Source organism: Podarcis liolepis (assembly GCF_965112155.1).
Source record: "Podarcis liolepis genome assembly, chromosome: 6".
NCBI lineage: Eukaryota > Metazoa > Chordata > Lepidosauria > Squamata > Lacertidae > Podarcis > Podarcis liolepis.
In genome coordinates this window covers 48,938,504-48,964,082 of record NC_139559.1, presented here as the reverse complement: position 1 = coordinate 48,964,082, position 25,579 = coordinate 48,938,504, and the positions used below count along the sequence as shown (strand labels likewise).

General features: G+C 45.1%; 1 protein-coding gene across 10 annotated transcripts in view; it reads right to left on the bottom strand.

Moving 5' to 3' along the window:
- The window catches only part of KCNC4 (potassium voltage-gated channel subfamily C member 4), a 66,294-nt gene that overhangs the window by 30,998 nt on the left and 9,717 nt on the right, over positions 1–25,579 (bottom strand). For 5 of the 10 annotated variants that reach the window (XR_014527600.1, XM_083509478.1, XM_083509480.1 and 2 more), the window contains exons 2-3: positions 24,640–25,579; positions 20,585–20,770 (exon numbers count right to left, since the gene is read on the bottom strand). Coding sequence is in view for 9 of the 10 variants with exons in the window: in XM_083509478.1 (XP_083365604.1) it covers positions 20,585–20,770; positions 24,640–25,579 (1,126 nt within the window). In the remaining variant the exon portion in view is untranslated. Of the gene's footprint in view, positions 1–4,786; positions 10,433–20,584; positions 20,771–24,639 lie in introns of those variants that run through there. The other 5 variants (XM_083509474.1, XM_083509477.1, XM_083509475.1 and 2 more) reach the window with 5 other exon arrangements.

Genomic DNA, 25,579 nt, shown 5'->3' with positions numbered 1-25,579 from the left:
TAATGGGCCATTAAGAAAGCCACATGGGAGGGGGCCCTGTCTCAACTCAGAGATAGTTTAGAAGACAAAAGAGAGTTTTGAAGTAAGTAGAGTTTTAGAGTTGAGTTTAGGATTTGGCATTTTTGCATGATGTCTGGTACATGTGACATTCTGTAAAAGTAAGCAAGCTGGAGAGAGAGTTTGAACCATGGCTGAGGTCAGTTTGAGTCCAATAGTGCAACTATGGGAGAAGCAAGACCCTCTTGGGATGTCAGTACTGTGAACCCCTCCACCGTAGGCTCAGGTTGTATATATGTGTAAAGAAACAACGCCCCAGTCTCTGCTGTGCCTCATTTCCAAAGGAAACATGGACCCTGGGTAAGCGCCTGGAACCCCTGGAATCTCACACTGCTAGGATATTGGGGTGGTGTGTAACAGTATCTTTGCAAAGGAGAAGGGCGGGGAGAAAACCATAAAAAGTTGGGCTCCCGTCTAGTGACCCCTTGGCCTCGAGGGACCCCATTAGATGCTCCACCAGGCCCAGTAGTTACCAGCTGCTGCTGAAGAACATTGTGAATGCCTTCTGGCCCTTAAAGCCTGACTGGAATGCTTGATATTTTAGACACCGAATGCATATAGTTTGGGTACATCGAACCCGAACTTGAGGCTCTTGTTCCAGGAAGTAAGACCTGCAAATAAACTGAGCTGAAATATTTATTTGAGTATATAGAGGCATTATGCAGTGTATGGGGCATTCTCTGGAATTCTTTGTCTCAGTGTGGCCATCATAAGTGAGCCATTAAGCATGGTACATTAGAACCTTTTAGTATCTTCACCATGTTTCATCTTGTAATGAGCACCCGCTCTATAAAAATATTTTCAACACACACACAGGTCCCCCAAACAAATGCTTAGGCCCATCCCAAATCTAACCAAACACACACACACACACACACACACACACACACACACACTATATCAGTACCCCAGATATATGTATTTGCCTAGTCCCATGGTTCATGTTGCAACCTAGCTTTTTGTTAACACCCCACTCTGCTAGCACCGTTGGCTCATCTATGTAAGAAGGAATTTAAGGCAAACCATTTGAATTCCACTCAGCACAAGCTTTCACTGTGTTTGACGGAAGCATTCCTAAGTGCTGGTAGAAGACAGTAAGTGTAAATGTATAAAGGAAGTAAAAAGAGTTTCCTTCCACTGCCAATCAAATTTGGCAGGCAGAGAGATTTGGAGAAGATTCAAATGACAGCTCCTAAGTCTATATGGAGATGTCATTGATGCACATACAATCTTGCTGGGCTATGAGAATATTTACAGAGAGTTGAAAGTGATTCCCGATATCTTACCCTTTGGTGATGAAATTGCAAAAATGTGTTTCCTTTGCAGTGGTATCTGTCAAGAATAGTAAAATGTCATGTAGGGAGCTGGTGGACCATAGCCTCTGCAGAGCAACTCTTGGTGGCATAGCCAAAAGTGTTTTGGGTCACAACAGAGATCTGAATGTTCATGTTCTAGTCGAATCCAGGGCCTTCTAGTCTTTACGTGAGCAATTACAATTGACAACTTAAAGAAGGTTTGGATAGGTGAAAGGTAAAACAGAAATTTGAGGGTGGGGCGAGTAAGAAGAGGAAGGAGGAAGCCACAGGAAAGTTCAGGGAGCAGGTGGCATACAGGAGGGAGAGGTACAGGGAACCTGAAACAGTAAAACAAGAGCACAGTCTGTGGAGTTTTGGTGCAAAAGCACTGCCTATACAAAGCAGTTCAGTATTGAATCAATTCAGTATTGTTCAATTCAGTATTGTTTGAGGAATAGCAGCAAACAGTGACTGTCTTACAGGGATCATACATGGTACCCAGAATCAAGTTATTTTGGCACATGAAGCACAAACTCCCCCAAGCCCTTTCACCACCCCCTGGCAATAAAAAAACCATACAGTCATAATAAATTAAGTAACCCTTTGACATCCAAAATCAGCATCTTGAGGCAGATGCCTCATTCTGCCTAATGGAAGCATATACATAAGTAAGCATGCACAGTTGCATTTTTAGCTGTATCCTTTGAGTCACTAACCTTGGTTAATAGTTTGATTCCTCCACCATTCTAATGTTCCTTTTATTTCACTGGTGTCAAGTTGGATTTGAATGATGGAGTGTGAGTTTCATGACAGATTCATTTAAGGAGCATTCTGTACTTAAATAGCTCTTTTGGCTTGTCCACACTGGAGTTTACTGTGTGTTTGCATTCCCATTTAATTTTTATAGTCCACATAACATTACCCTCCAACAACATAATTCTTCCCTTGTAAATTTGGGGTTTACCTGATAGAGGTAATCTGATAAGTTGTGGAGACTCAAGCTTCCAACCACTTTACTCAGGGCTGCAGACTATTTGTTTCATTCTTTTGGGGTGGGTGGATTAATTTTCACTTTATGCTATTCCCCTTTCCATGTCTTCTATTTTCTCATTGCTTCCATTACTTTTCTAGCTGAGCTTGGAATGATTTCCAGTGGGGTTTCTTTTCTCTCTCTTTTGATCCATCAGATTTGCACAAAACCAGAACACTGCACAAGCAAATGACATAAAAAACTCCTATGCCAGAATCATATATTGGGCAGCAGTCTGAAAAATTATGTGTTGAGAATTTACAGTTGCTTTCATTTCTTTTCTAACATGCTAGTAGGGGCACATCACAAGCTTGTGTGTGTGTTTCTTTGGATTCCTCAGATTTTCACAAAACTAGAAAACTGCACAAGCAAATCTACAATTTCCTGTTCACTTTTGCATACGTCTTGGGTAGACTAGAAAGGCAAAACATGGTGCAAATGCATGCCCTGTCAGTACTTAATTGGCATAATGGAATCAACAAATCAGAAGGCGGATAGAAGCACAAAGGGGAATGCCTACTGGTATGAACAGGAAAGATTGAAGTTGCTCTTCAGTACTCATTCAAATACATGTGGGAATGGACTACATTGGTCTAAATTGCACGGGGGACAAGTGGATAAATTGCTAAATAATGCTCAAATGTGGACAAGCCCTCCAACTTACCTGCACTTAAACCAATGCCTTGGCCACTGAGGAAGCTGGTACCATGTACAGAGCAGCTCTCATATTTTTCTCAGGCATCGAAAGTTGCATCTGCTTATATTGATCAGCAGCAATTTTGGAAACAAGCCCTGCTGTATAATATCATTAGCACCCCAGCAATGCCTTCAATGTCATTATGGACCCAGCAGTGCAGCTTTCAGGCCATCCTGATTTACAAATGGCTTTTCCCCATCTCAGCGGGCACTATACAGTTTCTCTCTGTGCGTCAGAGAGTTTTTATCTGTAATTGAGGCTTGGCCATCAGCCACAAAGCTTGGATTGCTCAGGATTTGATGCTGTTTTTCTTTCCAGTTTAATTGAGGGCCTTGGCTTCAGATGAGCAGGGCTGGTGCCAGCAGCCAGAGAACCTTGGCAGCTCTCCAAGGTTCTTGGTCTCTAGGGCAGGGAGATACAATAAGGGCTGAACCAAGTCTGCCACTGTTGTTGCCAAAGATGGACCTCGGATCAGAGGTGAGGGACAGCTCAGTTCTGGCTCTTGTCTACAGCTTGTTGCCTTCCTGCCCACAGCAGAGGATGAGAAGGATGCTGCTGCAGGAAAGCTGGAAAGACATTTCTCTCAGTCAGGGTCTGGCACTTGAGGTGAAAAACAGCAGCACACTCCGGAACTCGTGGATCTGGCAATCTCTCCGGCTACCAGCTGCATTCCTAGAACTACAGCACCCACTCACACTTTGTTAGGGTCCTCACCTTGGTCTTCCTGACACTTCCTCACAGGGTCCTCTTGATCTCTTGATCTGGATCATCAAGGGTGCAACTGATGCTGAGAAGCAGCAGTTGTAGCCTTAGGACTTTTGCAGCTGTAGGAAAAGTGTGCTGGGGGGGGGGAGGCAGAACGCCCCCCCTGTGTGTGTGTCTGTAAGATTAAAAGTGCAGGCAAGAAAAGAGTGCTCTCCTGTGGAATGTGTTACTGAAACTACAGTTTCACCTCAGTTCATGGAAAGCAGCAGGGCTGGGTGGGGTTTGGGTTTAAAGCAACATTCCTCAGTTCCAGTCCCATTTCCTTGAACAACCTCAGGCTTTGTGAGAGTTAAGCCACCCGGCTGAGACACTCTGCATTTAACACAAACAGAGCAAGCTCTCGTGCTGCGTTGCAATCTGTGGGAGCTGGATCCAGGTTGCTGTGTATAAGGACTCCCCAGCTATGCAAACAATCTAGCATAATAGTTTTGGGAAGGAAGAACTGCTAGAGTTATCGTGTGATGTAGAAACACGTAATTGTTGGGGGGTGGAATAGAAAAGGGGCATGTCTGTGCTTGGCCTCTTGGCTGAATCGCAACAACCTCAGCCCCATCGCCACCACCCTGCCTGGAACTTCTCAGGCCTTCATAGGGAGGCTGCCAGCTGACTTAGCCAATTCCACTGCTGCTGATAAACAGATAGCATGCGGTGACATCCTTGTGCAAGCCCTTTCAATCAAGCGAGGCTATGAAGTCGTGTTAACACATGAAGTGAGCTGTGCAAAAGGGAGTTGGTGTGTGCCTTCGCTTTTGCCGCAAGAGCACTGCACTGATGCTGCAGGATGCATAAGATGACCATGCCGCGGGCATTAGAGTCTTCTTGGCTAGATAATTACAGTCTATATCACTGGCACAGCAGCTCAGTAGAACTTCACTCTAACGGCTAGGTTGCTTGAACCTTCCCAGTAACCAAGAATAAGGCAACAGCAGGAATACCCAAAAGTTAGAATTCAGCTCCCACATCTCTTTATTAAGATTTTTAGGTACAGTTTGACAGGAAGAGGCATGTGTACAGCACAGGAGATAATAGTACTAAATACTGTCTGGGATGCAGTAGTAGCACTGAGGGGGAAACAACATAGCGACCTCTCCAGTTTAACAGTCCTGCCTTTTTCCTGTTATAATAGTCCACAAAGCTACTTTGTCAGGACTTCTCCTCTCAACATCTCGTGGGTTCCAGTTCCCAAACAATTCCACGAATATCATTTTTAGAAAGGGAACATTTCCATTGAAGAAGTCTGGCACACATACGGCAGAGTCTAAAAAAACAAGAGCTGCAGACAATGCTTGGCACTTACATACTGAAGCATCTGCAGGAGCCTGCAAGAAAGTTATCTAAGATTAGCAACGTCCATCTATGACAAGGTCCAGGAACCATTTAAGTTACTACAGTGGAGCTCAGTAGCTATGCCAGCCAACAGGTCAGTTAACACAATAAAAAAGAGAGAGAGGATGCTGCTGCTGCTGATGGAAGAGAGTTCAGGTGCTGGTACAGGACGAGAGCCCATGATGACACTGGCAGTGTGGAGAAACCCTGGGATGCCCGTGACATGTTTTCACATATTGAATACATAGCAAGCAGGATTACAGCAAACAGGAAGGTCCTCCCAGTTTACATTCTCCCAGTTTACATTTCTAACAGGATAATTGCTCGAGCCAATCCCAGCTTCTAGTGACAGTCACTGAGGATTCAACAGTCCTGCAAAAACAAGCATTTTCAGATTCCGTCCCAGCAAAAGATTCCAAAAAGGGGAAAAAGAAAAGAAAAGGGGAAAAATAGTTTTCCAATCAATGCTTCGTGTATGCTTGTCTCTGTGTCCCATGACAAAAGCTTTCCTCGGAGCTGGTTAGACAGGAAGGCATCTTTTCAGCTCTTTTGATTTAAGAGACCTGGCACTGAAAACACTGTTAGATACTTTTTTTCCCTCCCATTGATTCCTAGACATGAATGGCTTATAAAAAAAACAAAAACATAGTAAGGGAGAAAATCAGAGCTGTGCGCTGGAGAATCCAGAGGTGCTTCAAAGGGAAGAGCGGTGGTGAGTCATTCGGCCTTCTAAAGGCTGGAGAAACTGCCCAGACAGCACATATGGTAGCTTGGCTGAGTCAGAGGGAGAAGACAAAAGCTCAGTGGAGACTGACAGCACCATGCCAAAGCAACCACAGAGAGGGTTAAAGCATTGTTACCCTACCTGTATGCCCCCGACCCTGGACAAATGCCTACTAACACCATATTATCATTGTATAGACAAGAAGTAGGACCTTCCAATGAATAAAAATTGTTTTCATAGTAGCATCTGTCCAAAGCCAGGACAGACTCCATGCTTCAGACCTCATGTAAGGATTTTGGAGCATGTATATTTCTGTACAAGTCACTAGTTCTGCACAGAGTGACTATTCTTGATGGAACTTCAGGAGAGTGTTGAATCAGCCTAGGTACTAGGCATGCATGCTGAAAGCTCATACCCTTTGATGCCTAAAAGGTGTGCATGGGGCTGGGGGCGTTGTCTGAGTTTGATAACTCTGCTGTAGATATTAGGTATTAAAAAAGTAACATCAATAAATGCTCTTGAGCATTGCATTCTATACTCTGGTTAGGCTGTGATTTGCCCCCTGGACTGAGCCTACTAAAAATATGCAGGACAAACAGCCTGAGATTATATCCTAGGCAGGTATCCCAATTATCCCAACTGAGGGGTCAGATTGCCCTTACTTTGAGTAGCAGAATATTTCAGCTCTACCCATCTGACTATTTCATTATACAATATTTCAATTTTTTTCACCTTGTTAACTATACAGAAAGGTCATGTATGAACAGAATATCTCTCTCTCTCTCTCTCTCTCTCTCTCTCTCTCTCACACACACACACACACACACACACACACACACACACACACACAACCCAGTTGAATGAAATGAAACTGGGGCTTAAGAGCTCCTGTAAATTGCAGCAGAGGCTGCTTGGGAAGTCAATTGGAAAGACACTTGTCAGTTACAATGCCTATATCAATCAATAATCACTGTTGGTCTAGTTTCTATACCATTGATTCAGGAGTTCTAGGAAGGAAGGAAGGAAGGAAGGAAGGAAGGAAGGAAGGAAGGAAGGAAGGAAGGAGAGAGAATTTATTTTAATTATAAATGTTTTGAAGCAGCTTATATTAGATATTAGCAGGACCTGGTCAGGTAGTAGAGCTGGATATATAAAGCAAAGGGACATCAATAGAACAGAATTGTCATGTTCTTTCAGAGTAGTGTTTTGGTAGGAATTTTGAAAACATTCTCATAGCTTTTTTATATTTAGAGTAAATGTTGAAACAATTCTGATATTTGACAATGCTATAAACAAAGTGGAAATATTTTGCACATCTTTAGTAAAAGGGCCCATTTGAGGCAACTATTTCTCATCATATTTCAGGTACGAGAACTGAAAGTGAAAATGCTTAGAGCAAACAGCTCCTACCCTCCCTTTTCTGAATGACTGTGAACCAGACAGTAATAGATAGAATATGCCTCTTGCAGAGAATCTATTTGGATGAGAAGAAATTATTGCCTGGATTCCCCTCAATTTACAAGCCAGATACTTAGGTGTAGAGAAATGGAGTGGCTTGCCCAAGCTTTTATGGCATTCAGTCAATAATTAAATGCCAATATCTGGATTTTTCATCCACAGCCTTAATTGCCAGGCCGGTCTTTGCTTGGAATCCACTAATGGTTATCCTTCTGTTACTGATATCACAGCACAGTCAATTATGAGAAGAATAGCTTTCAGTGTGTTCATAACCCTTTTTACGGATGTAAGTGTGTGCCATTAACAGCTTTATAAGAGCTATCCAGCAAGCGCTGCTCTCCCCATTATTGCAGCTTTTTGCTGGGTAATGCTTCTTCTGATGAATTTTGCCTGTCATACTTCTTTTGGGAGGCATTAAGCAAAACCCGGGTGGAAGCGGCAATCGTGTGCATGAACATGAACATGAATGGAGCATCTTCTGCTTCAAGCTTTCGTGGGCTTTTAATCTGGCCGTAGTCAGAAGTAGCTATGGGTAGATTCACACAAAGAATCACAGAACTGTAGAGCTGGAAGGGACCCTGAGGATCATTCAGTCTAACCCCCTGCAAGGCAGGAATATGCAGCTGTTCCATATGGGGATCAAACCTGCAACCTTGGTGTTATTATCACCCTCTAACTAACTGAGCCATGCATCATTAATGTCACATCTCTTGAAGACTTAACACTCTCATTTGCATCTGGCTGTGTGAACTTCCTGGATCAAAAATTCTGATGTTTGTGATCTGACGTGTCTGCCACAGTGTTTCATTTGCGATGGCTGTTTCACACATAAAATGCACCGTGTGGCGTGCAGCCATCAAGTGATGAATGTGTGGACTTGCTGCAAGCTTATTGGGGCCTCTACCAGGAAAGAGACTTCCCGCACAATTCTGCTGTTGCTTATAAAAATGAAGGGGAACCTCTCCTCACTCAGCAGGACAAAGAGGCTCTTTTGGTACCTCAGCTGGCTATCTGGATTCATAGGTCTTAGTAGCCATGACAGCACTGATGCGAAGACTCAGTATTTGACATATCGAGACTCCAAAATACTAGGGCTGCTTCACACCCAATGTTTTCCCTACAACGGTAGAGTGAGGAAAGTGTGAATCAGAGATGAGGAAACTGTGACCCTCCAGACGGTGTTGGACTCCAACACCCATCAGTCCCAGCCAGCGTGGGCAATGGTGAGGGATGCTGGAAGTTGTAATCCAGTAACAACTGGAGGGCCACAGGTTTTCATGTGTGAAAAATGCACACATGTAGTTTTAGCCACATGCTTGGAAGCTGTTGCAAGATGCAAATTTCAGGCAAATGTACATGTAGCAAAAGAGACACTTGTGCAATTTCCACACACAATATTGTAGGTATCCCCCTCCTCCAGTCTGTTTATAAAAAATGTAATAAAACCCTCACCCAAACAATTTGAAGGAAACACAAACCCCGTTTAAGCTCCTGGAACCCCTGGAATCTTGCATTGCTCAGAGATTGGGGTAGCATGTAACAATATGCATTTTTGTACATATTCCTTGGCCAGAGAACTGCATTGCAAAATTCAGAGAAGTGCACATTTCAAAGGATGACTGCGCTTTGGTTTGCATGTTGTTTGTAAAGTGAAAAATCAGGTAGGCTTGCCTTTAAATGTGAACTGAAATGTGATTTGCAAAAGCAAAGCAAGCAGACCCAATCAAAGTGCAGGCAAGGAGAATTCCAACATTATCCCCTTGCATGCAATGGCAGTTGCAATGGCACAAGTAATGTAACTTCAAAAGAAGAATAGTTACAGTAATTGGGAGGGTGGACAGCATAAGAAGAGTCTGGCTAGATCAGATCAAAGGCCTCCCTAGTCCAGCATCCTCTTTCCACAGTGGATGACCAGGTGCTTATGGGAAGCCCACAAACAAGACTCTCCAGCTCATGAACCCCAGCAACTGGCCTCTGATCCTGTTGGTAGTATACAACCATTTGACCAATAGCCTCATCCTCCATTAATTTGTCTGATCTCCTTTTATAGCCAACCGGAGACGGTCCCTGTCATTGGGTTAGACCACTTACGCACAAGTTTTCCCTGAATGCATGCATGCGTATGCACCAAATCTGAACCCACTTCCTGCTCTGAACTGATCCGGGAGAGTTTTCTATGTAGTGTAAGAATAACTCCATCACAAAGGACAGGCACTTCCTTCTTGGTATAGAAGTGTATTAACCTTCCCAACTAGCACGTCTTGTTTTATGGGCTTAAGATGCTTTCCCAGGTCAGCTCCTCTGGGACTGCTCTGCATTCAAACCTCAGTCACTTGACACATTTGCAGCTGATTGGTTGCAGGCAGCTGCATCCTGTTCCCAGGGATGGGTCAAGAGATCAGCAGTTGCACGGGTGAGCGTGGCCTTTCCCAAGGGATGAGATCTAATCCATCTAAATTAGCAGGGAAGGAAATACCTTTCGGGTTCAGTGGCCTGCACAAAGTTTGAAATTAGCAGGTTTAGCATAGCATGCCTAACAAACATCTCTCTTGCTCCCCTTCCTGATAAGTCTCAATAAAAGTAGGTGAACCTGAAGATCAATTTAGAGCTTTCGGACTAGCAGGACAGCAGTGAAGTGCTCTACCTGCAGGTGCCACTTTTGCCATTTTTACTTTGCACATCAGCTAGCGGCAGAGTATTCAGGGCTCTCAGCTCAGTTCAGGCAACTACGGTAAGTTTTCTCATGCCAGGAAAGGCTTTTGAGGTTAAAAGCCGGTAAAGGCACAGGCGTCCCTGCCAAAATAAACAGAAGCAAACCCAAGGCGGATGGTCCCAGTAAAACTGAGTCACGTGTCTAACACGTGATGGATTGTTGTGCACTGCCCAGTCCTGTGAAGACTGCACCACACAGTGATGCCAAGCAAGCAAAGACTACGGCAGCCAGATAGCTGAAAAGTAAACATTTATCTTTAAACTGATCAATCAACTAGAAGGCAAGGTAGCTGCAGATGCTGCTGGCTTTTGTTGGCCCTCCCCACTCCACAGCCTCCTATGGGGTATCCATGTAGCCCTGGTTGATGCTGTAAGTGGGGTGGGGGAAGAGTGAAAGGCGACAAGGGGGGAACGTAAGATCAACCACTGTCTTTCACTTGATCTGTACATTTAATGGTAATTGCTCATTCTCTGGGTTGCAGCCTGGCAACCCCTCCAGGCCACATCTTGATCACTTGAGTCTTTCTTCACCTTTGTGTGTTGGTGTCAGGGAAAAACATTTCAGATAAATAAACTTAAAATTGCAGCCTTCACCAGAAGACAATGGTGAGGGAATGGGGGTTGTGTAATCCCTCTTTTGTGGCTTCAACTCTGCGCCTCTGGCCTTCCATTTTATTCCATGGAAGTTTCTTCTTAACTTGAAATTTTCCTCTCACTGTGTCTCTTTGGGGAGGCTCATTCTAGGGAACATTCTGCACTGCCACTGTGTGGATATTACAGACAGACCCCACATGTTATGTGCTTGAGAAGGAGAGCAGGGCAGGGTGGGGAGCAAGACCTATTGATTTATCAACAGCAAGGAGGCTTCCAATAAGCCTCTTGGTATCTCACTCCCTAATTCTGGTTTTTGTTCTCACAGCAGCAGGGCTATTAGTCATGCTTTATATACCAAGTTGCATAATGCCAAGTCTAAAAATTGCATAGCAGAGCTGCATGTCAGTTCTAATAAGCGCTGCCTGAAACAATATTATCCTTGCTGATTAGGAATGCTTGGTCCACAGAGGATTTTCCATGTCAAATAGCAACAGGCTTGTCCTTGGTTCAAACAGAAATCAGATTCAGACCCCTGGCTATCTAACACCAGAAAGCCAATAACAGAAGCCACCTGGCTATGTATCGCCCAATTATGGCTCCTAAACCCACTTGGGTGCTCCCACTCTTTTGTTCAGTGCCAAAGACCCTGTGAAAACAACTATGAAAATATTTTCCACATACGTTTCAATCCCAATGTCCTTTCCAGGTTTCCTGCAAGCACCTCATACAAGCACAGAAGTGGAATGGTGAAGGAGAAGGCTCATTGGGGTAATTTAATTGGACTTCCTGCCGGACAAAGGCCACAGCTGTCTCATCAGTAACGAATAAGCTGCTTGTGATTGTGCTAAACCCCTGGTCCTCAGGGCAGACACACACACCTCATTTTACCCTTGACTGCTATATTAACAGATAATTGCAACTCATCTATGGGGAGCTAGAAGCCTGCATTTAAATGACACTAAGCAGCAATTTTCTACAAGTTGGCAAAAACCTATCAAGGAACATATGCAGCAGCCCAGCTCCACAAAATGTCAGACCACAAAACCACCACTGTGTATGCTGGCCTACCAGGGCCTTGATAAACTTTCTAGGTTCCCCCTTCCTCCCTGCTTTCATTGCCTGTCTAGGACTGCAAAAGCAGAGGTGTTTTATGCACCCAATAGGCCACAATATAAAGCTGGAGGTCTGTGGTGGACTTTGGGGGTGGGAATTGTGAGTTGTGCAGAGGTGCTCTAATAAAACACAACCGGCTGCTTCCTTTGTTGTCCTCCCTAACAGTTGAAATGTAAGCTTCTGGGGGAGCAGGGAATTTTCATTTTTGCTATGTTAATAGACTGCCCCATATAAAAACAAGATATAATGAAACTAAGGACTTTGTCCAAAGTAGCACTAAGAAAGACTCCCATCAGCGCAAGGATTTCTGCTTGTACAACAGAACTTTGCCCTCTGTGCTGCCTCCATAGGTCTCCTAAATCTGTTTTGGGGTTCCCCAAACCCTCCGGTGCAGATCTATGGATGGGGCAGGAGGAAGAGGAGAGAAGTTCCATTGCACAAGAGAAAATCTTTGTACTGATGGAACACCTTAGTTGAATACCACTGAAAGTTGTATACCTCCCAGCCCCGCAACTTGCTCAAAAGCTATTTTTCAACTCACAGGTATGGCAGGTAGGAAGGCAGCTAATAGAAATGAGGGTGTGTAAAAGTGCATAGGAGTTTGTTTATGCATGTTCAGCATTTAAAAACCCAGGGCACTAGACAGGAGCTTCAAGTTGCACTGATTTTTGTTTAAGTTCCAAAGTCAAGGGGATTTTCACTGAGCAGCACCCTTTTCTTTCCATGTTTCTGAGTTATGTCCAAATGGCAAAAAGTTCTGGCTAACCAGCTACCAAATGTTTCAATCCACAGGGTTGTCCACAGCATTGTTCATTTGGGCATCGGTTCTGTGCTACTGTACCCAGATTAAAGTGCAAGCAGCATGATCTAAATGCCTTGCCTCAACTGGGCATCTACAGAAGCATCTACATATCAAGAGCTGGAAGTCTGTACCACCCCCACTGGTCACAGAGGAGACCCACAGTGTACAAGAGCAATAAGGGTGATGAGATGTGAAGCAGAATAAGGCTCCTGTATATAGATTATTTGGGTTTTATGCAGCCCTCGATGTTAAGCCATTCCTTTTGGATGAGCAAAATATGGAAATGTAGAAACTAATAAAAAAGAAAACAAATTTCAGCAAGGGTAAAAAAAAAATTGCTGATTCAACTCAGCGGTGCTTTAAAAAACCTATTGAAAATATCCCAAATGGTGGTGTCATAACAAAACAGAAGGAATTAACAAAGCTGACAGTTGATTAACTACACCTCCTACAATTATATTAAAATTAAATTAATCAAGGATGCTACTTCAGCTCCCACATCTGATCAGATTGGACTCTTGTGCACACCTGTGGTGGACCATTTTTGCCCAATGGGTGAGAAAGCCCTGAGTGTACCTTGATAGCATTTCAGCAAGTGCAACTTGACCTGCAGTGCTGAGAATAGTTGTGTCTGCTAAAATTCCCTCTTCTACATAACTGTTAAGGTTCCAAATGCCACGCCCTCCTTTGGATTTGATCACCTGTCCATCAAATGCATTCTTGTGTGACTTCTGACTTGCAAAATTGGCCTTATTCCACATCGGGGTGCTATGCAGCTGAGCCGATTACAAATAATGATATTCTTCTCAGATACACCAGAGTGATGACAAGAAGCATGTATCATTTCTCTGATCAGCTGAATCCTATTTTATTTCTCTCCAATGAACAGAGTGTGCGGTATTAAGCATATTTACTGCATGACTCACAAAGTGTTGAGAATGGCAAGCTTAATAGGTAAATGAATACACTTAATTTTTTAAAATTGCACAAGTGCCAAGTATGCCCCTATGGAACAAGTGCCTGACAAACCTGCCGGATGTAAGCAGAGGATTATTCACTGGCGTAGTGCAGAGTTCATTCAGAGCTACTAAAGCACAGGAATTACAGGCTGATGGAAGTCTCTGCATTTTATCTTTCACCTTCCTCAAGTTTCAGAAACAGGAAGCTCAGCCACATCCGAGAATGCTTTCCATTTGATGTTAAAGGGATGTGTGCAGCTAGAAAGCAGAAGCTGATGAATCTACCAGCTTAGGCCATCTAGAAATCCTTGATCAGCCTGCACCAACGTGGTCCTCTCCAAATGCTTTGGACTAAAGCTCCCATAAGCCACAGCCAACATGTCCATGCTAACTGTGGTTGGTGGGAGTTGCAGTCCAAGACAACAGGATAACTCAGTTGGTTAGAGCATGTTGCTGACAATGCCAAGGTTGCAGGTTCAGTCCCTGACTTCTGTGTATTCCTGCATTGCAAAGGCTTCGACTATATGATCCTCAGGCTCCCTTCCAGCTCTAGGATTGTATGAGATAGCTAAGAGGCATGATGAGGGCAGCAGGTTTGACTACCATTGCAAGGCAGCAAAAACAGAGGCATCCCTTGTGCCACATTCTCACCTGTCTGCCCTGGGGCAGCCTTAAGTGTCCTGCTGGTTGTTTGTGCCTATACTGTACCTTGCAATGGTAATAAGTATCAGCAGTATAATATTTGTGCGTTTTGTTTGAGAGTAGGCAGGAGAGGAGGATGGGTAAAGAGACCAGTGGGGGAAGAGGGAGGGTGTAGAAGGAGGGGATGTGTAGCATGACAGAGCCCAGCCTCTTAGGCATTTCCATTTTACACAGCATAGATGGGAAGTAATAATCAGAATAAAAGGTTGGCAGCTCAATTTTTGTGCCTAAAGCTGTGTCCAAACAATAGCTCCCCATGGCATAAGTTCAGCTTTCATAAGCTAAACTGTTAGCGTGGGAAGCAAATGGAGCAGGTGTTTTGAAAAGACAGCTATCCTTTTTTAAAAAATAGGCTCACTTCAAATTGTATACCTTATGCTGGCATACACCAGCCACTGTCATTGTTACATCTCCACAAGCCTTTGGACCCATGGGTGGGGGATTTGTGGTCCTCTAGATCAGTGTTTCCCAACCGGTGTTCCGCGGCACACTAGTGTGCCGCGAGACGTTGCCTGGTGTGCCGTGGGAGGGAGGCGGGCGAGTCGGGCGGCGAGAGGCGGGGCAGCGGCGGCGAGGAGAGGCCGCCCAGCGCGGGGCTCTCGCCGTCTGCCTGCCTGGCTGCCTGCGTGGCGCTGATGTCACGGGGCTGTAATGTGCCCCACATAGGCACACGCGGGGCGGCGAGCGAGCTCCCTCCCACATCCCATCGCCGCTCACTTCGGCCGGCCTACTGGGCTGTCGCAGGCGGAAGGCCTGCGCATGTGCGAGGTTTTCGCGCCTTCGGGATTCCCTTCACGCCTTCCTCCTCCCGGGTCCTTGAGAGCGCGGGAAGCGGCAGCGCGAGACCGGCGTTGAGCCTGGTAGGTATTGCGCTTGCCAAGGCAGTCATTTGGGAAATGAAAACTTGCAAAGCAAGCAACCAGTTCAATCTGAAGTACGTGTATGCTTAATATCCTGTATCTGAAACCTGTTCTGCCCCCTCCCCCACACTTGGTGCCATTTTCATCTACACATGCAGCAGAGTAAGTTGACCCAGAATAGTACCAATTCAGATGGCAGATGGGAGAATGACAGTGCTGAATGCTTTCCCATGTAGAACAGTCCCTGCAAATAAAAACCTAGCATATTTGGAAGAGGGCCTAACCATTACCTTCTATGCTGTTACTATTTTTTTATTTTTTTTTACATAAGTAAAAAGTGACCTTTCCCCATCTGGCATGGTGGTGTGCCTTGAGATTTTTTCATGAAACAAGTGTGCCTTTGCCCAAAAAAGGTTGGGAAACACTGCTCTAGATGCTGTGGACTCCAACTCTCATCAGCCTCAGCCAGTGTGCACAAGTGCCAAGTATGGCCAACAATCAGGGATGATGGGAGTTGTAGTTCAACAACATCTGAAGGGACACAGGTTTCCCAGTTCTGCTTCAGACTGTGCTTGCAGTTGTGCTGTTTCCATGGTGTGACCTAGTTTTGAAATGGATGCCATCAAACTAACAAAACTAACAAAATGAATTTCAATAGGGACAAATGTCAGGTTCTGCACTTAGGCAGGAAGAACCAGCTGCACAAATACAAGATGAGGGACACCTTGCCAGTAGTACATGTGAAAGGGATCCAGGGGCCTTGGAAGACTACAAACTTAACACAAATCAACAATGTGATGCAGCAGCAGCAGCAAAAACAAACAAACAAAAACGAATGCTATTCTAGGATGCATCAATAGAAGTATAGTGTCCCAGTCAAAGGAAGTAATAGACCACACCTGGAATACTGTGTCCAGTTCTGGGCACCGCCCTTTAAGGAGGACATTGACAAGCTGGAATATGTGCAGAGGAGGGCAACCAAGATGATAATGGGTCTGGAAACCAAGCCTTATGAGGAATGGTTGAGGGACCCATGGATTCAAGTTACAAGGCAGGAGATTCCAACTAAACATCAAGCAGAACTTTCTGATAGTAAGAGCTGTTCCACAGTGGAACAGATTCCCACAAGAGGTGGTGGACTTTCCTTCCCTGGAGGTTTTGAAGCAGAAGTTGGATGGCCTTCTGACATGGATGCTTTAGCTGAAATTCCTGCATTGCAGGGGGTTGGGCTAGATGACCTTCATGGTCCCTTCCAATTCTATGATTCCATGACTCCAATTCACAACCAACCTGCATCAACCTGGAAATGCCAGAACCAAAAAAGCAGTATGGTGTTGGAATACAATTGTACTGTACTTATTTGCATTTTCTGTCTTGATATCTGTGTCAAGAAGGAGCAAGTGAAACTCCTGTCCAGACATAGACAACTGATATCAAAAAAGCACATGATCCAGAGCTACTTCTGAAACAACTATAAGAAAATTTGCCAAGCAATAGATGGTTGTGAGAAGGTGTTTTTGTTGTTGCTTTGTTTGCTCTGCTAATTGCTAAGAGTGCAGCTTAACTAGACAGGCAGCTTTCCCAGCAATGCACACAGACGCTGGTTGAAGTCACCCTAAGTGGTTAAAAATGGGTTTTGTTTGTTGCCAGGGAACTGCGTGAAGGCATTTCACAAAGAGATCTGGGCCACCAGGAAGGGAGCTGAGATCATTCTTTGGTATCATAATACTTCATAGGTTCAGCGTGCAGGCACTCATCGCACAGCACAGAGATTTATGGGCATACGTTAATGCTGGAGAAAGAGACATGAAATGAGTTGCATTGCCTCATGATCAATTACTCACTTCCACATCCATGTATGTGCACTTAGACATACACCATCGAGCTCAGCTGAGGACTGCCAAAATCAATAGCAGCCCGCAGTCTTCTGCTGTTGTGAGAAGCAGCACCCAATATAACTCCTGGTTCTGCAGAACTATTTACAAGCACAGGAGACCCATCATGGACTGAATCCAAGACCCTCAGTATGCTTTTAAATGATCCTTTCTTGCAACAGAGACCCACTACATTCACAGAAACAAAGGTGTGATTTACATTGTACATCAAATGTAAATATCTCATATGTGGTTTGCTCATCTACATTTTAAATATAGTTAAAATATAATATATAATTAATATATAACTCTCTCTCTCTCTCTCTCTATATATATAGAGAGAGAGAGAGAGAGAGAGAGAGAGAATTAATATATAAAATCCACAAATCCCATAGTTAGGGCCTTTCCAGATGATGAGTAGGGGCAACTAGACTGTTATAAGCTAGCAATAGAAACATGTCATGATCTAAATAGCCTGCTCAAAATACCCTTCTTAGTCCCCATCTGGATACCAGTCCCAAATGAAAGTATTGTTGCAACCTTATTGATGCTCACCTCACCATCCTATGAAAGCATGGAAACTCCTCTGCTACTTCTTTGCAGGTAGGTGGCACCAGTACCAGCTTCTCATGACCCCAGTTGAGCACTAGAGAATGCAGCTAGATGTTTCCTGAGACAGACATCTATCCCTTCCTCTTGGGACAAGTCCAAGTGTTCACTGTGGGATGCTACCTCTGAAGGCTACACACCCCATGCTGGTCCCTGTCAACTTCATAGGTCAGACAGGAACAGGACAGGATGACCTGCAGATTTGGAGACAGGAATGAGCAGATACTGAAGCAGTATCTGGTGATCCCACTCCAGATTTGTGAAGGGTTTGCTCCCTAGCCTTTTCTTAAAGATGATCTGCAAGGCAGTGGAGGTTTAGGGTCAGAGTTTTCCTTCTCCTAGATCAGCCTTTCTCAACCTGTGGGTCCCCAGATGTTGTTGAACTACAACTCCCATCACCCCTAGCTAGCAAGGCCAGAGCTCAAGGATGATGGGAGTTGTAGTCCAACAACATCTGGGGACCCACCGGTTGAGAACCGCTGTCCTAGATGAACAACCTTCCAAGGTGGACAAGTCCCATCTTGCCTCTACATCACATGCAAACACAGCTTCCCTGACCATTGGACCCACTATTGGTCTTGTCTGCTCCATCTGCTGGAGCCTTTCTTCACATGCAGAGGAAGTCCCTAACTTACCGAGGGTTTGAGACCCATTGGCTACCCATTCCCCAGGGTATGACTGCTGCTGTGTGTTGACAAGGCTTCAAATCTAAGCGGCTGGGGAAGGGAGGGGAAAGTTGTGGGGGGACCCAGTGGTTGTTGGACTTGGCCAATGATCAGGGAAGATGGGAGCTGCAGTCTAGCAACAAGAACAGGGCCACAGGCTCCCTGTCCTTGAGCTAAGGCTTGCTTTTCAGTTCTCAACAAAGAGGCAAAGAGCCAGCAGAACTGCTCATACTAATGACTCAGCCTTATTTGATTATGTTTTCTCAACTGTGTCTGTCTTAAAAGTACTGCCAATAGCTGCTGACTGCTGGTGTTATTGAAATCAATAAACTTACCCAGGCTAGTTACTGTGAACTGCTTCTCTTTTTTTAAAATCTACCCACTGTTCTCCTCCTATACTTGCTAGTGTAAATCAGAGCTCAAATGCTCTGAACTCATGGGGTATTAACAAGGACAAGAGTTGTAAATCAGAGAAAAATATGCCTTTATTGCTGGGAAGGGATATTAAAAAGCCATTTGGAATAAAGGCTGGCAGGCATAAATAGAGCAGAGACCGAAGGAAGTTAACTAAACAGGTAGATGGGCTTAATAGATAAAGTGGAAGGGAATCAGATAAATGCATTTAACCTGAGTCTCTATGCAAAGGCAAATCTGAAAGAAAGATGTAAAGGACAGATGCAAGAAACTGCCCTTTGGGAGGCTTAGGGGTTAGATAACTCCATACCCTCCAACATTTCTCCTATGGAAATTGGGACGTTCTAAGGAGAAGCAAGATATTCTGGGATCAGATCAGAAACTGAGGTGGCTTCTGTAAATCCTGGACTGTCCCTGGAAAATGGAGACGCTTGGTGGATCTGGAAATGTTCTGATTAATGTAACAATTCTAAGGATCCCACTCCTCCCATGTGAAATTTGATACCACAGTTAAGCAGCTACTCACTTTCCAGAACTATTGCCTATATTTGTGTGTATGTATCTCTCTCAATGTCCTCACCCTATTGTCTCATTTCTCCCCCATTTTCACTGTTTCTCTTCTTTCTACCTATGCATCCCCATACTCTGCCCTACAAGCAGACACCTCATTTTATTTGTTTGTTTTTCAGGTCATTATACAGCTCCAACGGTTTCTATATTCTCTCAGAGATGGAGGCTGCGTGCAACCTGATATTTTTTCACACTTCAATGCAAATGTAAGAGTACATAGGCGTTATTTGGGCCTCTTCAGCATGTAAAATAGCTATTAACCAAAATAACAGCCCACGGTCAAAGAGGAGGAAGCACACAGAGGCAAGCATTGCACAAAGAGTAGTTAAAGCGACATCAAGGAAGAACAAGGGGCAGCAAACCATGAGGAAAGAAACTGTGAAGGACCATCTCTAGAGGGGCTCTGCTGTAGACATATGGTGGGGCAGATGGATGAAGAAATGAAGAAGAGTAAAATCAAATACAGCCACTCTCAAAGTCTGATGAAAATTGAAAGAAAGGAGGAGGTGGGGTGGAAGGTTATGAAACCCAACCTGAACACCTTGACAAATCTGCTCCAAAGACATGAGTTACATAGCCTAAATAGTTGGAGATGGAACAGAAGCACAAACCAGCTGTGGCTTTGGTTAAAGATAGTTCTGATGAGCTACCTGAATGTAAGAGGAGAGTATTGCTTCTTGTGGGCAAACGGAGCCGCAGCCCGAGTGTTCATATGCCTTGAAATCTCTTGTTGACGTGAGGGGCAAGGCAGCTACAGCTTCTCTCATGCATTACCTCCCTGATCTTGCCCTCCATCCTCTTCCCAACCATACCTGGAGTCTTGCTTGCCACAGCAGGTGTCAGAGGAGGGTTGTTGACAGGACCAAGAAGGTAGAGGGAAGGAGATGTCACGGCTGCCCTAGTCACATCCATGCCATTTTCTGAAGCACTCTTAGGACATTTTAACAGATGTGCCTCCCCCTCAAGGCATCCTGGGAACTGCAGTTCATGAAGGGTGCTGAGAGGAGACCCCTCACAAAGCTACAATTCCCAGCACACTTAGCAAATTACAGTTCCCAGGGTGCTTTTGGAGGTAAGCTGTGACTGCTAAAGTGGTTAAATACATGGGGTGGATGCAACCTTTGTTTACTGCTTCACTGGGAGACTTACATAAACGCCCTCCAGGTCCCAACCTGGCAACTCTATCACAAGCAGGAAAAGAGCATGAAGGGCTGTGGGCTTTAAAAAGCAGTATTTTCTTCCCTTTTCAGCTGTGACAAAGACTGCAAAGCAGCCCAGCTGGGATTCCTGCCTCATGTTTCTTTCGTCCACAACCTCCCCTCCATCCACCGGCGCTTGCCTCTAGGTCTCCTTCATACCTTTCCGGATGCCACCATCAGCAGTGGAAGAGAAATCTCCAGCACTCAGAAGAAAGCAGGTAGCTGCTTTCTTGTTTTTGTCCCTGGTACTGGAGCGCCTCATGGGCTGGTTCTCCTCGTGAGGCGGTGAAAGGGGCTGCTCCTCGTCTGACAGCACCACGTTGGCATCGCCGTTCTGCTTGGTATCTTGGAAAGGAGAAAGAATAGGCAAAGAGGTAAGTGGTTTTTTTTTGGGGGGGGAGGAGACTGGATCTGTACCTGCTTGGCAAAGAAGCAAAAAACACAGAAGGTTCTGGAAAACCTTCTGGCAGGCTCAGTGAGAGTTCGCTCCCCACAGTGTGTGAAGCAATGGGTGGGCTGGCCTAGTGGCTAGTGTCAGACTAGGACCTGGGAGACTAGGGTTCAAATCCCCATTCAGCCATAAAGCTGACTGGGTGACCTTGGGCCAGTCACTGCCTCACAACCTATCTCACAGCGTTGCTGTGGGATTTAACTGAGGGAGAACTATGTACACCACCTCAAGCTCCTGGGAGAAAAATATGGACTATAAATGCAATAAATTGGGGCGGGGAGACTTTGCCTTGCAAACTGAGGAGTTCTGTAGAGAAAAAGAGAGGCAGTGAATCTGAAGTAAATCTTCACTTTGCTGGAAAATGTTAGGCATGTGCTACTGAGAGAGCCAACATAGCATAATCAGCGCATCCATGCTTGCAGCAGGGCTTCTCCTTCCTTTTCTCCCCTGCACTTCTCCCTCAGGTTCCCACAAAATCTGCTCTGGTGCAGATTTGGGGATACGTGGAAGGGGTTGGAGGGGAAGAAGAGAAGCCACAAGTCCCATTACAAAAGCAGGTTTTTGTTGTGCAAGCAGGTAGACATAAGGTGAGACTGCTAGATCCATCTAGTTCAGCATCCTGTTCTAACAGTGGCTGACAGGATGCCTCTGAGAAGATGCAAACTGGACATTAGCACAACGGCAAAGGTCCTTGGAGAAGATGAGGCATACATGGCAGCTGCACAGTATGGAGAGGAGTGGGGAAGGGTAATGCTCTCTTGATGCTAAAGCAGCAGCCGTAGTGTGGAGACTACATGGGCAGCACAGGTTAGACCTACCAAGTTGCAACTCAGTCATGTACTTTAAGTCCCTCAGTGCTGTGGGAGACAAGGCAGTCGTTCTTATCCCGCCATCTCCCTTCAAGTTTATACCATCTGATGGTCCGGCCATGATCCTGGGATGCTTCCAATACAATCTAGGATCAAATTCTTGTCTTTCAGATTTGGGGGTAGCGGTGGTCTGCATTCAGCTCTTTCGCCATTGCAAAACATGCCATACCAAATGCTCCCCGATACTGTTATCAAATACTGTATGCTATAGAAAATGTAATGCATATGGAAGATTTGACTCTATAATGCAATGGCTTCCACTAGCACAATGGGGCATCTCCCCCACCACCCTTCTCTGCCCTCACATGCCCCACATCCCCAATTGGTTTGTGGGTTTAGAACCCCCAGAATAGGGCACAAGGAGAGGAGAGGGCAGATGGTTCCATTAGGCAAATATAAATGCTTGCACTGATGGAGCAATCTGCTGAGTGCTACATTAAATTCCTCCCCATAAGTCTGCAGAAAGAGAGAGCGCTTGCAGAAACTGCCTGCCAATATAGCAAATGTTACTGCTATGGCAATGGCTCTATGGTTTCTACAGAAACTGGAGTCTCTTGCAAGCAGCTTACTGTATCAGGTACTTGATAAGCCTTGTATGAGATGCCTCTGATTACATTCCATCCCTACAGTCCTCTTCCAGTTCATAGACAAGTGTGTTACTCATTACCTCATACCAATGCCACAGTCTGAAGAAACCAAGTGAGCTGCTCAGCCACCATGCTCTGACATTCTTGGATTCCTCAAGAAGGCCAGTTAGTGCCAGTTATGTCATACCTGGTCCAACTTTCTGCCAATAACAGAGCTTGCATATCCGGACAGCTTCCTTCACCTGGGTGACAAGACTGGCACTTGAGAATGGCTCCAATCAGCCTGCCATTGAGCCTCTTTGACAGGCCAGCCTAAAAGCATTATCCGGCCACTAACAAGGTGGGAAATCTTAAGAAGCAAATTTAAAGGCTGGCTTCCTGCTAGCAGTGATGCGGAGGGTGAGCCAAGGACATCCTCCTGAGACCTGTGTCTGAAAGCCTTTTGTTATTACTAAATCTAGAGAGAATCCATTCAAGGCAGATCCTCAGCAGGTGTTAGATGCTCCAGTTCTATTGTTATCAATGCTCTTCTGAGTTCCATTCGTGCATGGGCACATGTCCACCTCGGTTTCTCTAGGATTCATTTACTGGAAGGCCGTTGCATGCAAATTCTTGCCTCTGTTGTGGCAAAGGACAATAAAGCTCTCTCTCTCCCTCTCTCAAGGTCTCTCTCTCTCAAGCTCTCTTTCTCTCATCCCCTTTAAGTGGTGCTGTACACTTAGGATCGTCGCAGAGGTCCCAGAGCACTCCTGACTGCTAGACAGGAGCCTGCAAGAGGAATCCCTTAGAGAGCCACAGCCCTGGGCAGCAACTATGCCTCGCTTAACAACAAGTGCCAGCTGCTGAAAGGGGAAAGCACTGCAACAATCAGAAACAAATCACCTGCCTGTCATGTTCACAAGCTTCCCACACACATGACACATATCAAGGGCTACTCGGCTGACTCTGGGGTGCTGAAGAGACCCTTTATCAATACTTGTGGCTACAGAAAAGGTCAAATGGTTCACGATATTAGGAGTTGATGGGCAAGAGACCATGCATCTTCTTTTACTTTTACATGGTCAAACTGCGCAAACTGCTTAACCTATTTGAATCCCATGGTTCAAAGCAGTCTTGGGAAGTACCATGAACAGGGGATTATTATGCCTCCCACCCCCCACCCCCACTATTTCCCTGTGGAATCTTTCTGCACTATTAACAGCAGCAAATAGCAGCTTTGGGGGGTGATTTTCCATTGGAAAACAGCATAAAGGGAACAGCTTAGCTCTCCCCTCTGGACATGATCCAGATCAGGGTCCCCACAGGTTCAAAAAGAAGGACATCCTTGGTGTAATGTCCAAAGGAGAAGCTTGCACAACTCCCCTGAGAGAGGCTTGCCAACACTGCCCCTTGCAGTGATCCATGTAAGGTACTTTTCCCTTGTGTTTCACATGATACTGAGTGGCTTTGGACACTGAGATATGAGAGTAGTTATGCTTAGGATTCACTCTCTTCAGCAGTTTAGGGATCTCTGTTGGTGATTTGACACTTGGAAGATTAGCCTTTCTTCCAATTGAGAATGGGCCTTTTCTGTGGTGGCTCCCTGTTTGTGGAGTGCTCTCCCAAGGGAGGCTCACCTGGCACCTTTGATGCATATCTTTGCTCAGGCCTTCAGCTAATTAAATAATTTATGGCCTTTTAAACTATGGAGGCAGGGTTATTGTTTTTGTTTGTTACTATGTTATGTATTTTTGGTTTTTTATATTGTAAACTGCCCTCTGATCCTTAGATGAGGGGCAGTATAGAAATTTAATTAATTAATAAAATAAATTTATTAAATAAATAGTGCAAGCAGGCCATTGGTGAAAATGTATCATAATGTCTTTGATCGTTGATCATAACACATCTCTGTCCCCCACTGCAAACACTTGCTAATTTTGATGCTACATGGAGCCATTAGATATTGAGAACAAAGTAATTCGTTGAATAAAGCTACTTCTCATTTACATCAAAGTAGAGAATTTGGCTCAAGATCTAGCTGGTACAATGAGACCATGCTGACATGTTGACCAAGTCAGAAGCTTTGGCTAAACATATCCAATTACCCTGATCCATAAACACAAAAGGGAACATTTAATAGCGGGACGTGCTGAGAGAATTGCTCAAAGCCAACCTCTGTTTTAACTATGAATTCAGCATCATGATATGAGTGGCCTAATGGAGGAACATACATGATGGAGAATCTGCAAGGTGTTTAGCTGCTTCTAGTCTCCCACCACCAATTTTTCTCGCTCTGGCTTTAGTTCAGCCCAAGCTCTTGCACCTCACCTGATCTTTTCCTCTCCATCACCCCTGCCGGTGCAGCTGCCGGAGGGCTGTTATAACTCTGAATGCTGTTGCGGGGTGAGTTGCCTTCTGACTTGCAGTACGTTGGTGAGTCAAGCGGCGCTGGGCGAGGTATGTGCTTCTTTTTCTTCTTTGGCAGCTTCTGCTTGGCCATTGCCAAGGAATAATACATTCCAAAATTGTTGACAATAACTGGGACAGGCATGGCAATGGTAAGCACCCCTGCCAGTGCACAAAGAGCCCCCACCAGCATGCCCGACCAGGTTTTGGGGTACATGTCGCCATAGCCCAATGTGGTCATGGTCACCACTGCCCACCAGAATCCAATGGGAATATTCTTAAAGTGGGTGTGCTCACTTCCACTCGGATCAGATGGCTTGGCTCCAATCCTTTCAGCGTAGTAAATCATGGTGGCAAAGATCAAAACCCCCAGAGCCAGGAAGATGATAAGGAGGAGGAACTCATTGGTACTGGCCCGAAGTGTATGGCCCAGTACCCGAAGCCCCACAAAATGGCGTGTCAACTTGAAGATCCGCAGGATCCGAACAAAACGTACTACCCTCAGGAAGCCCAGCACATCCCGTGCAGCTTTGGATGATAGGCCACTGAGTCCCACCTCCAAATAGAAGGGCAAGATGGCTACAAAGTCTATGATGTTAAGAAGGTTCTTGATGAAGACCAATTTATCTGGGCAGCAAACAATGCGCACTAGGAACTCCAGAGTGAACCACAGGACACAGACTCCCTCAACATAGGTGAGGATGGGTTCCGTCTCCAGCTTTCGCATCACAAAGGTCTCGGTTGTGTTGCCCGTCACCAGCGTTTCAGTCACGTTAACATCTATGATGAAGGCTTCGTGAGTCTCCAGGCAAAAGGTTGTTATGGACGCCAGAATGAAAAAAAGCGAGGCAAAAGCAATTAT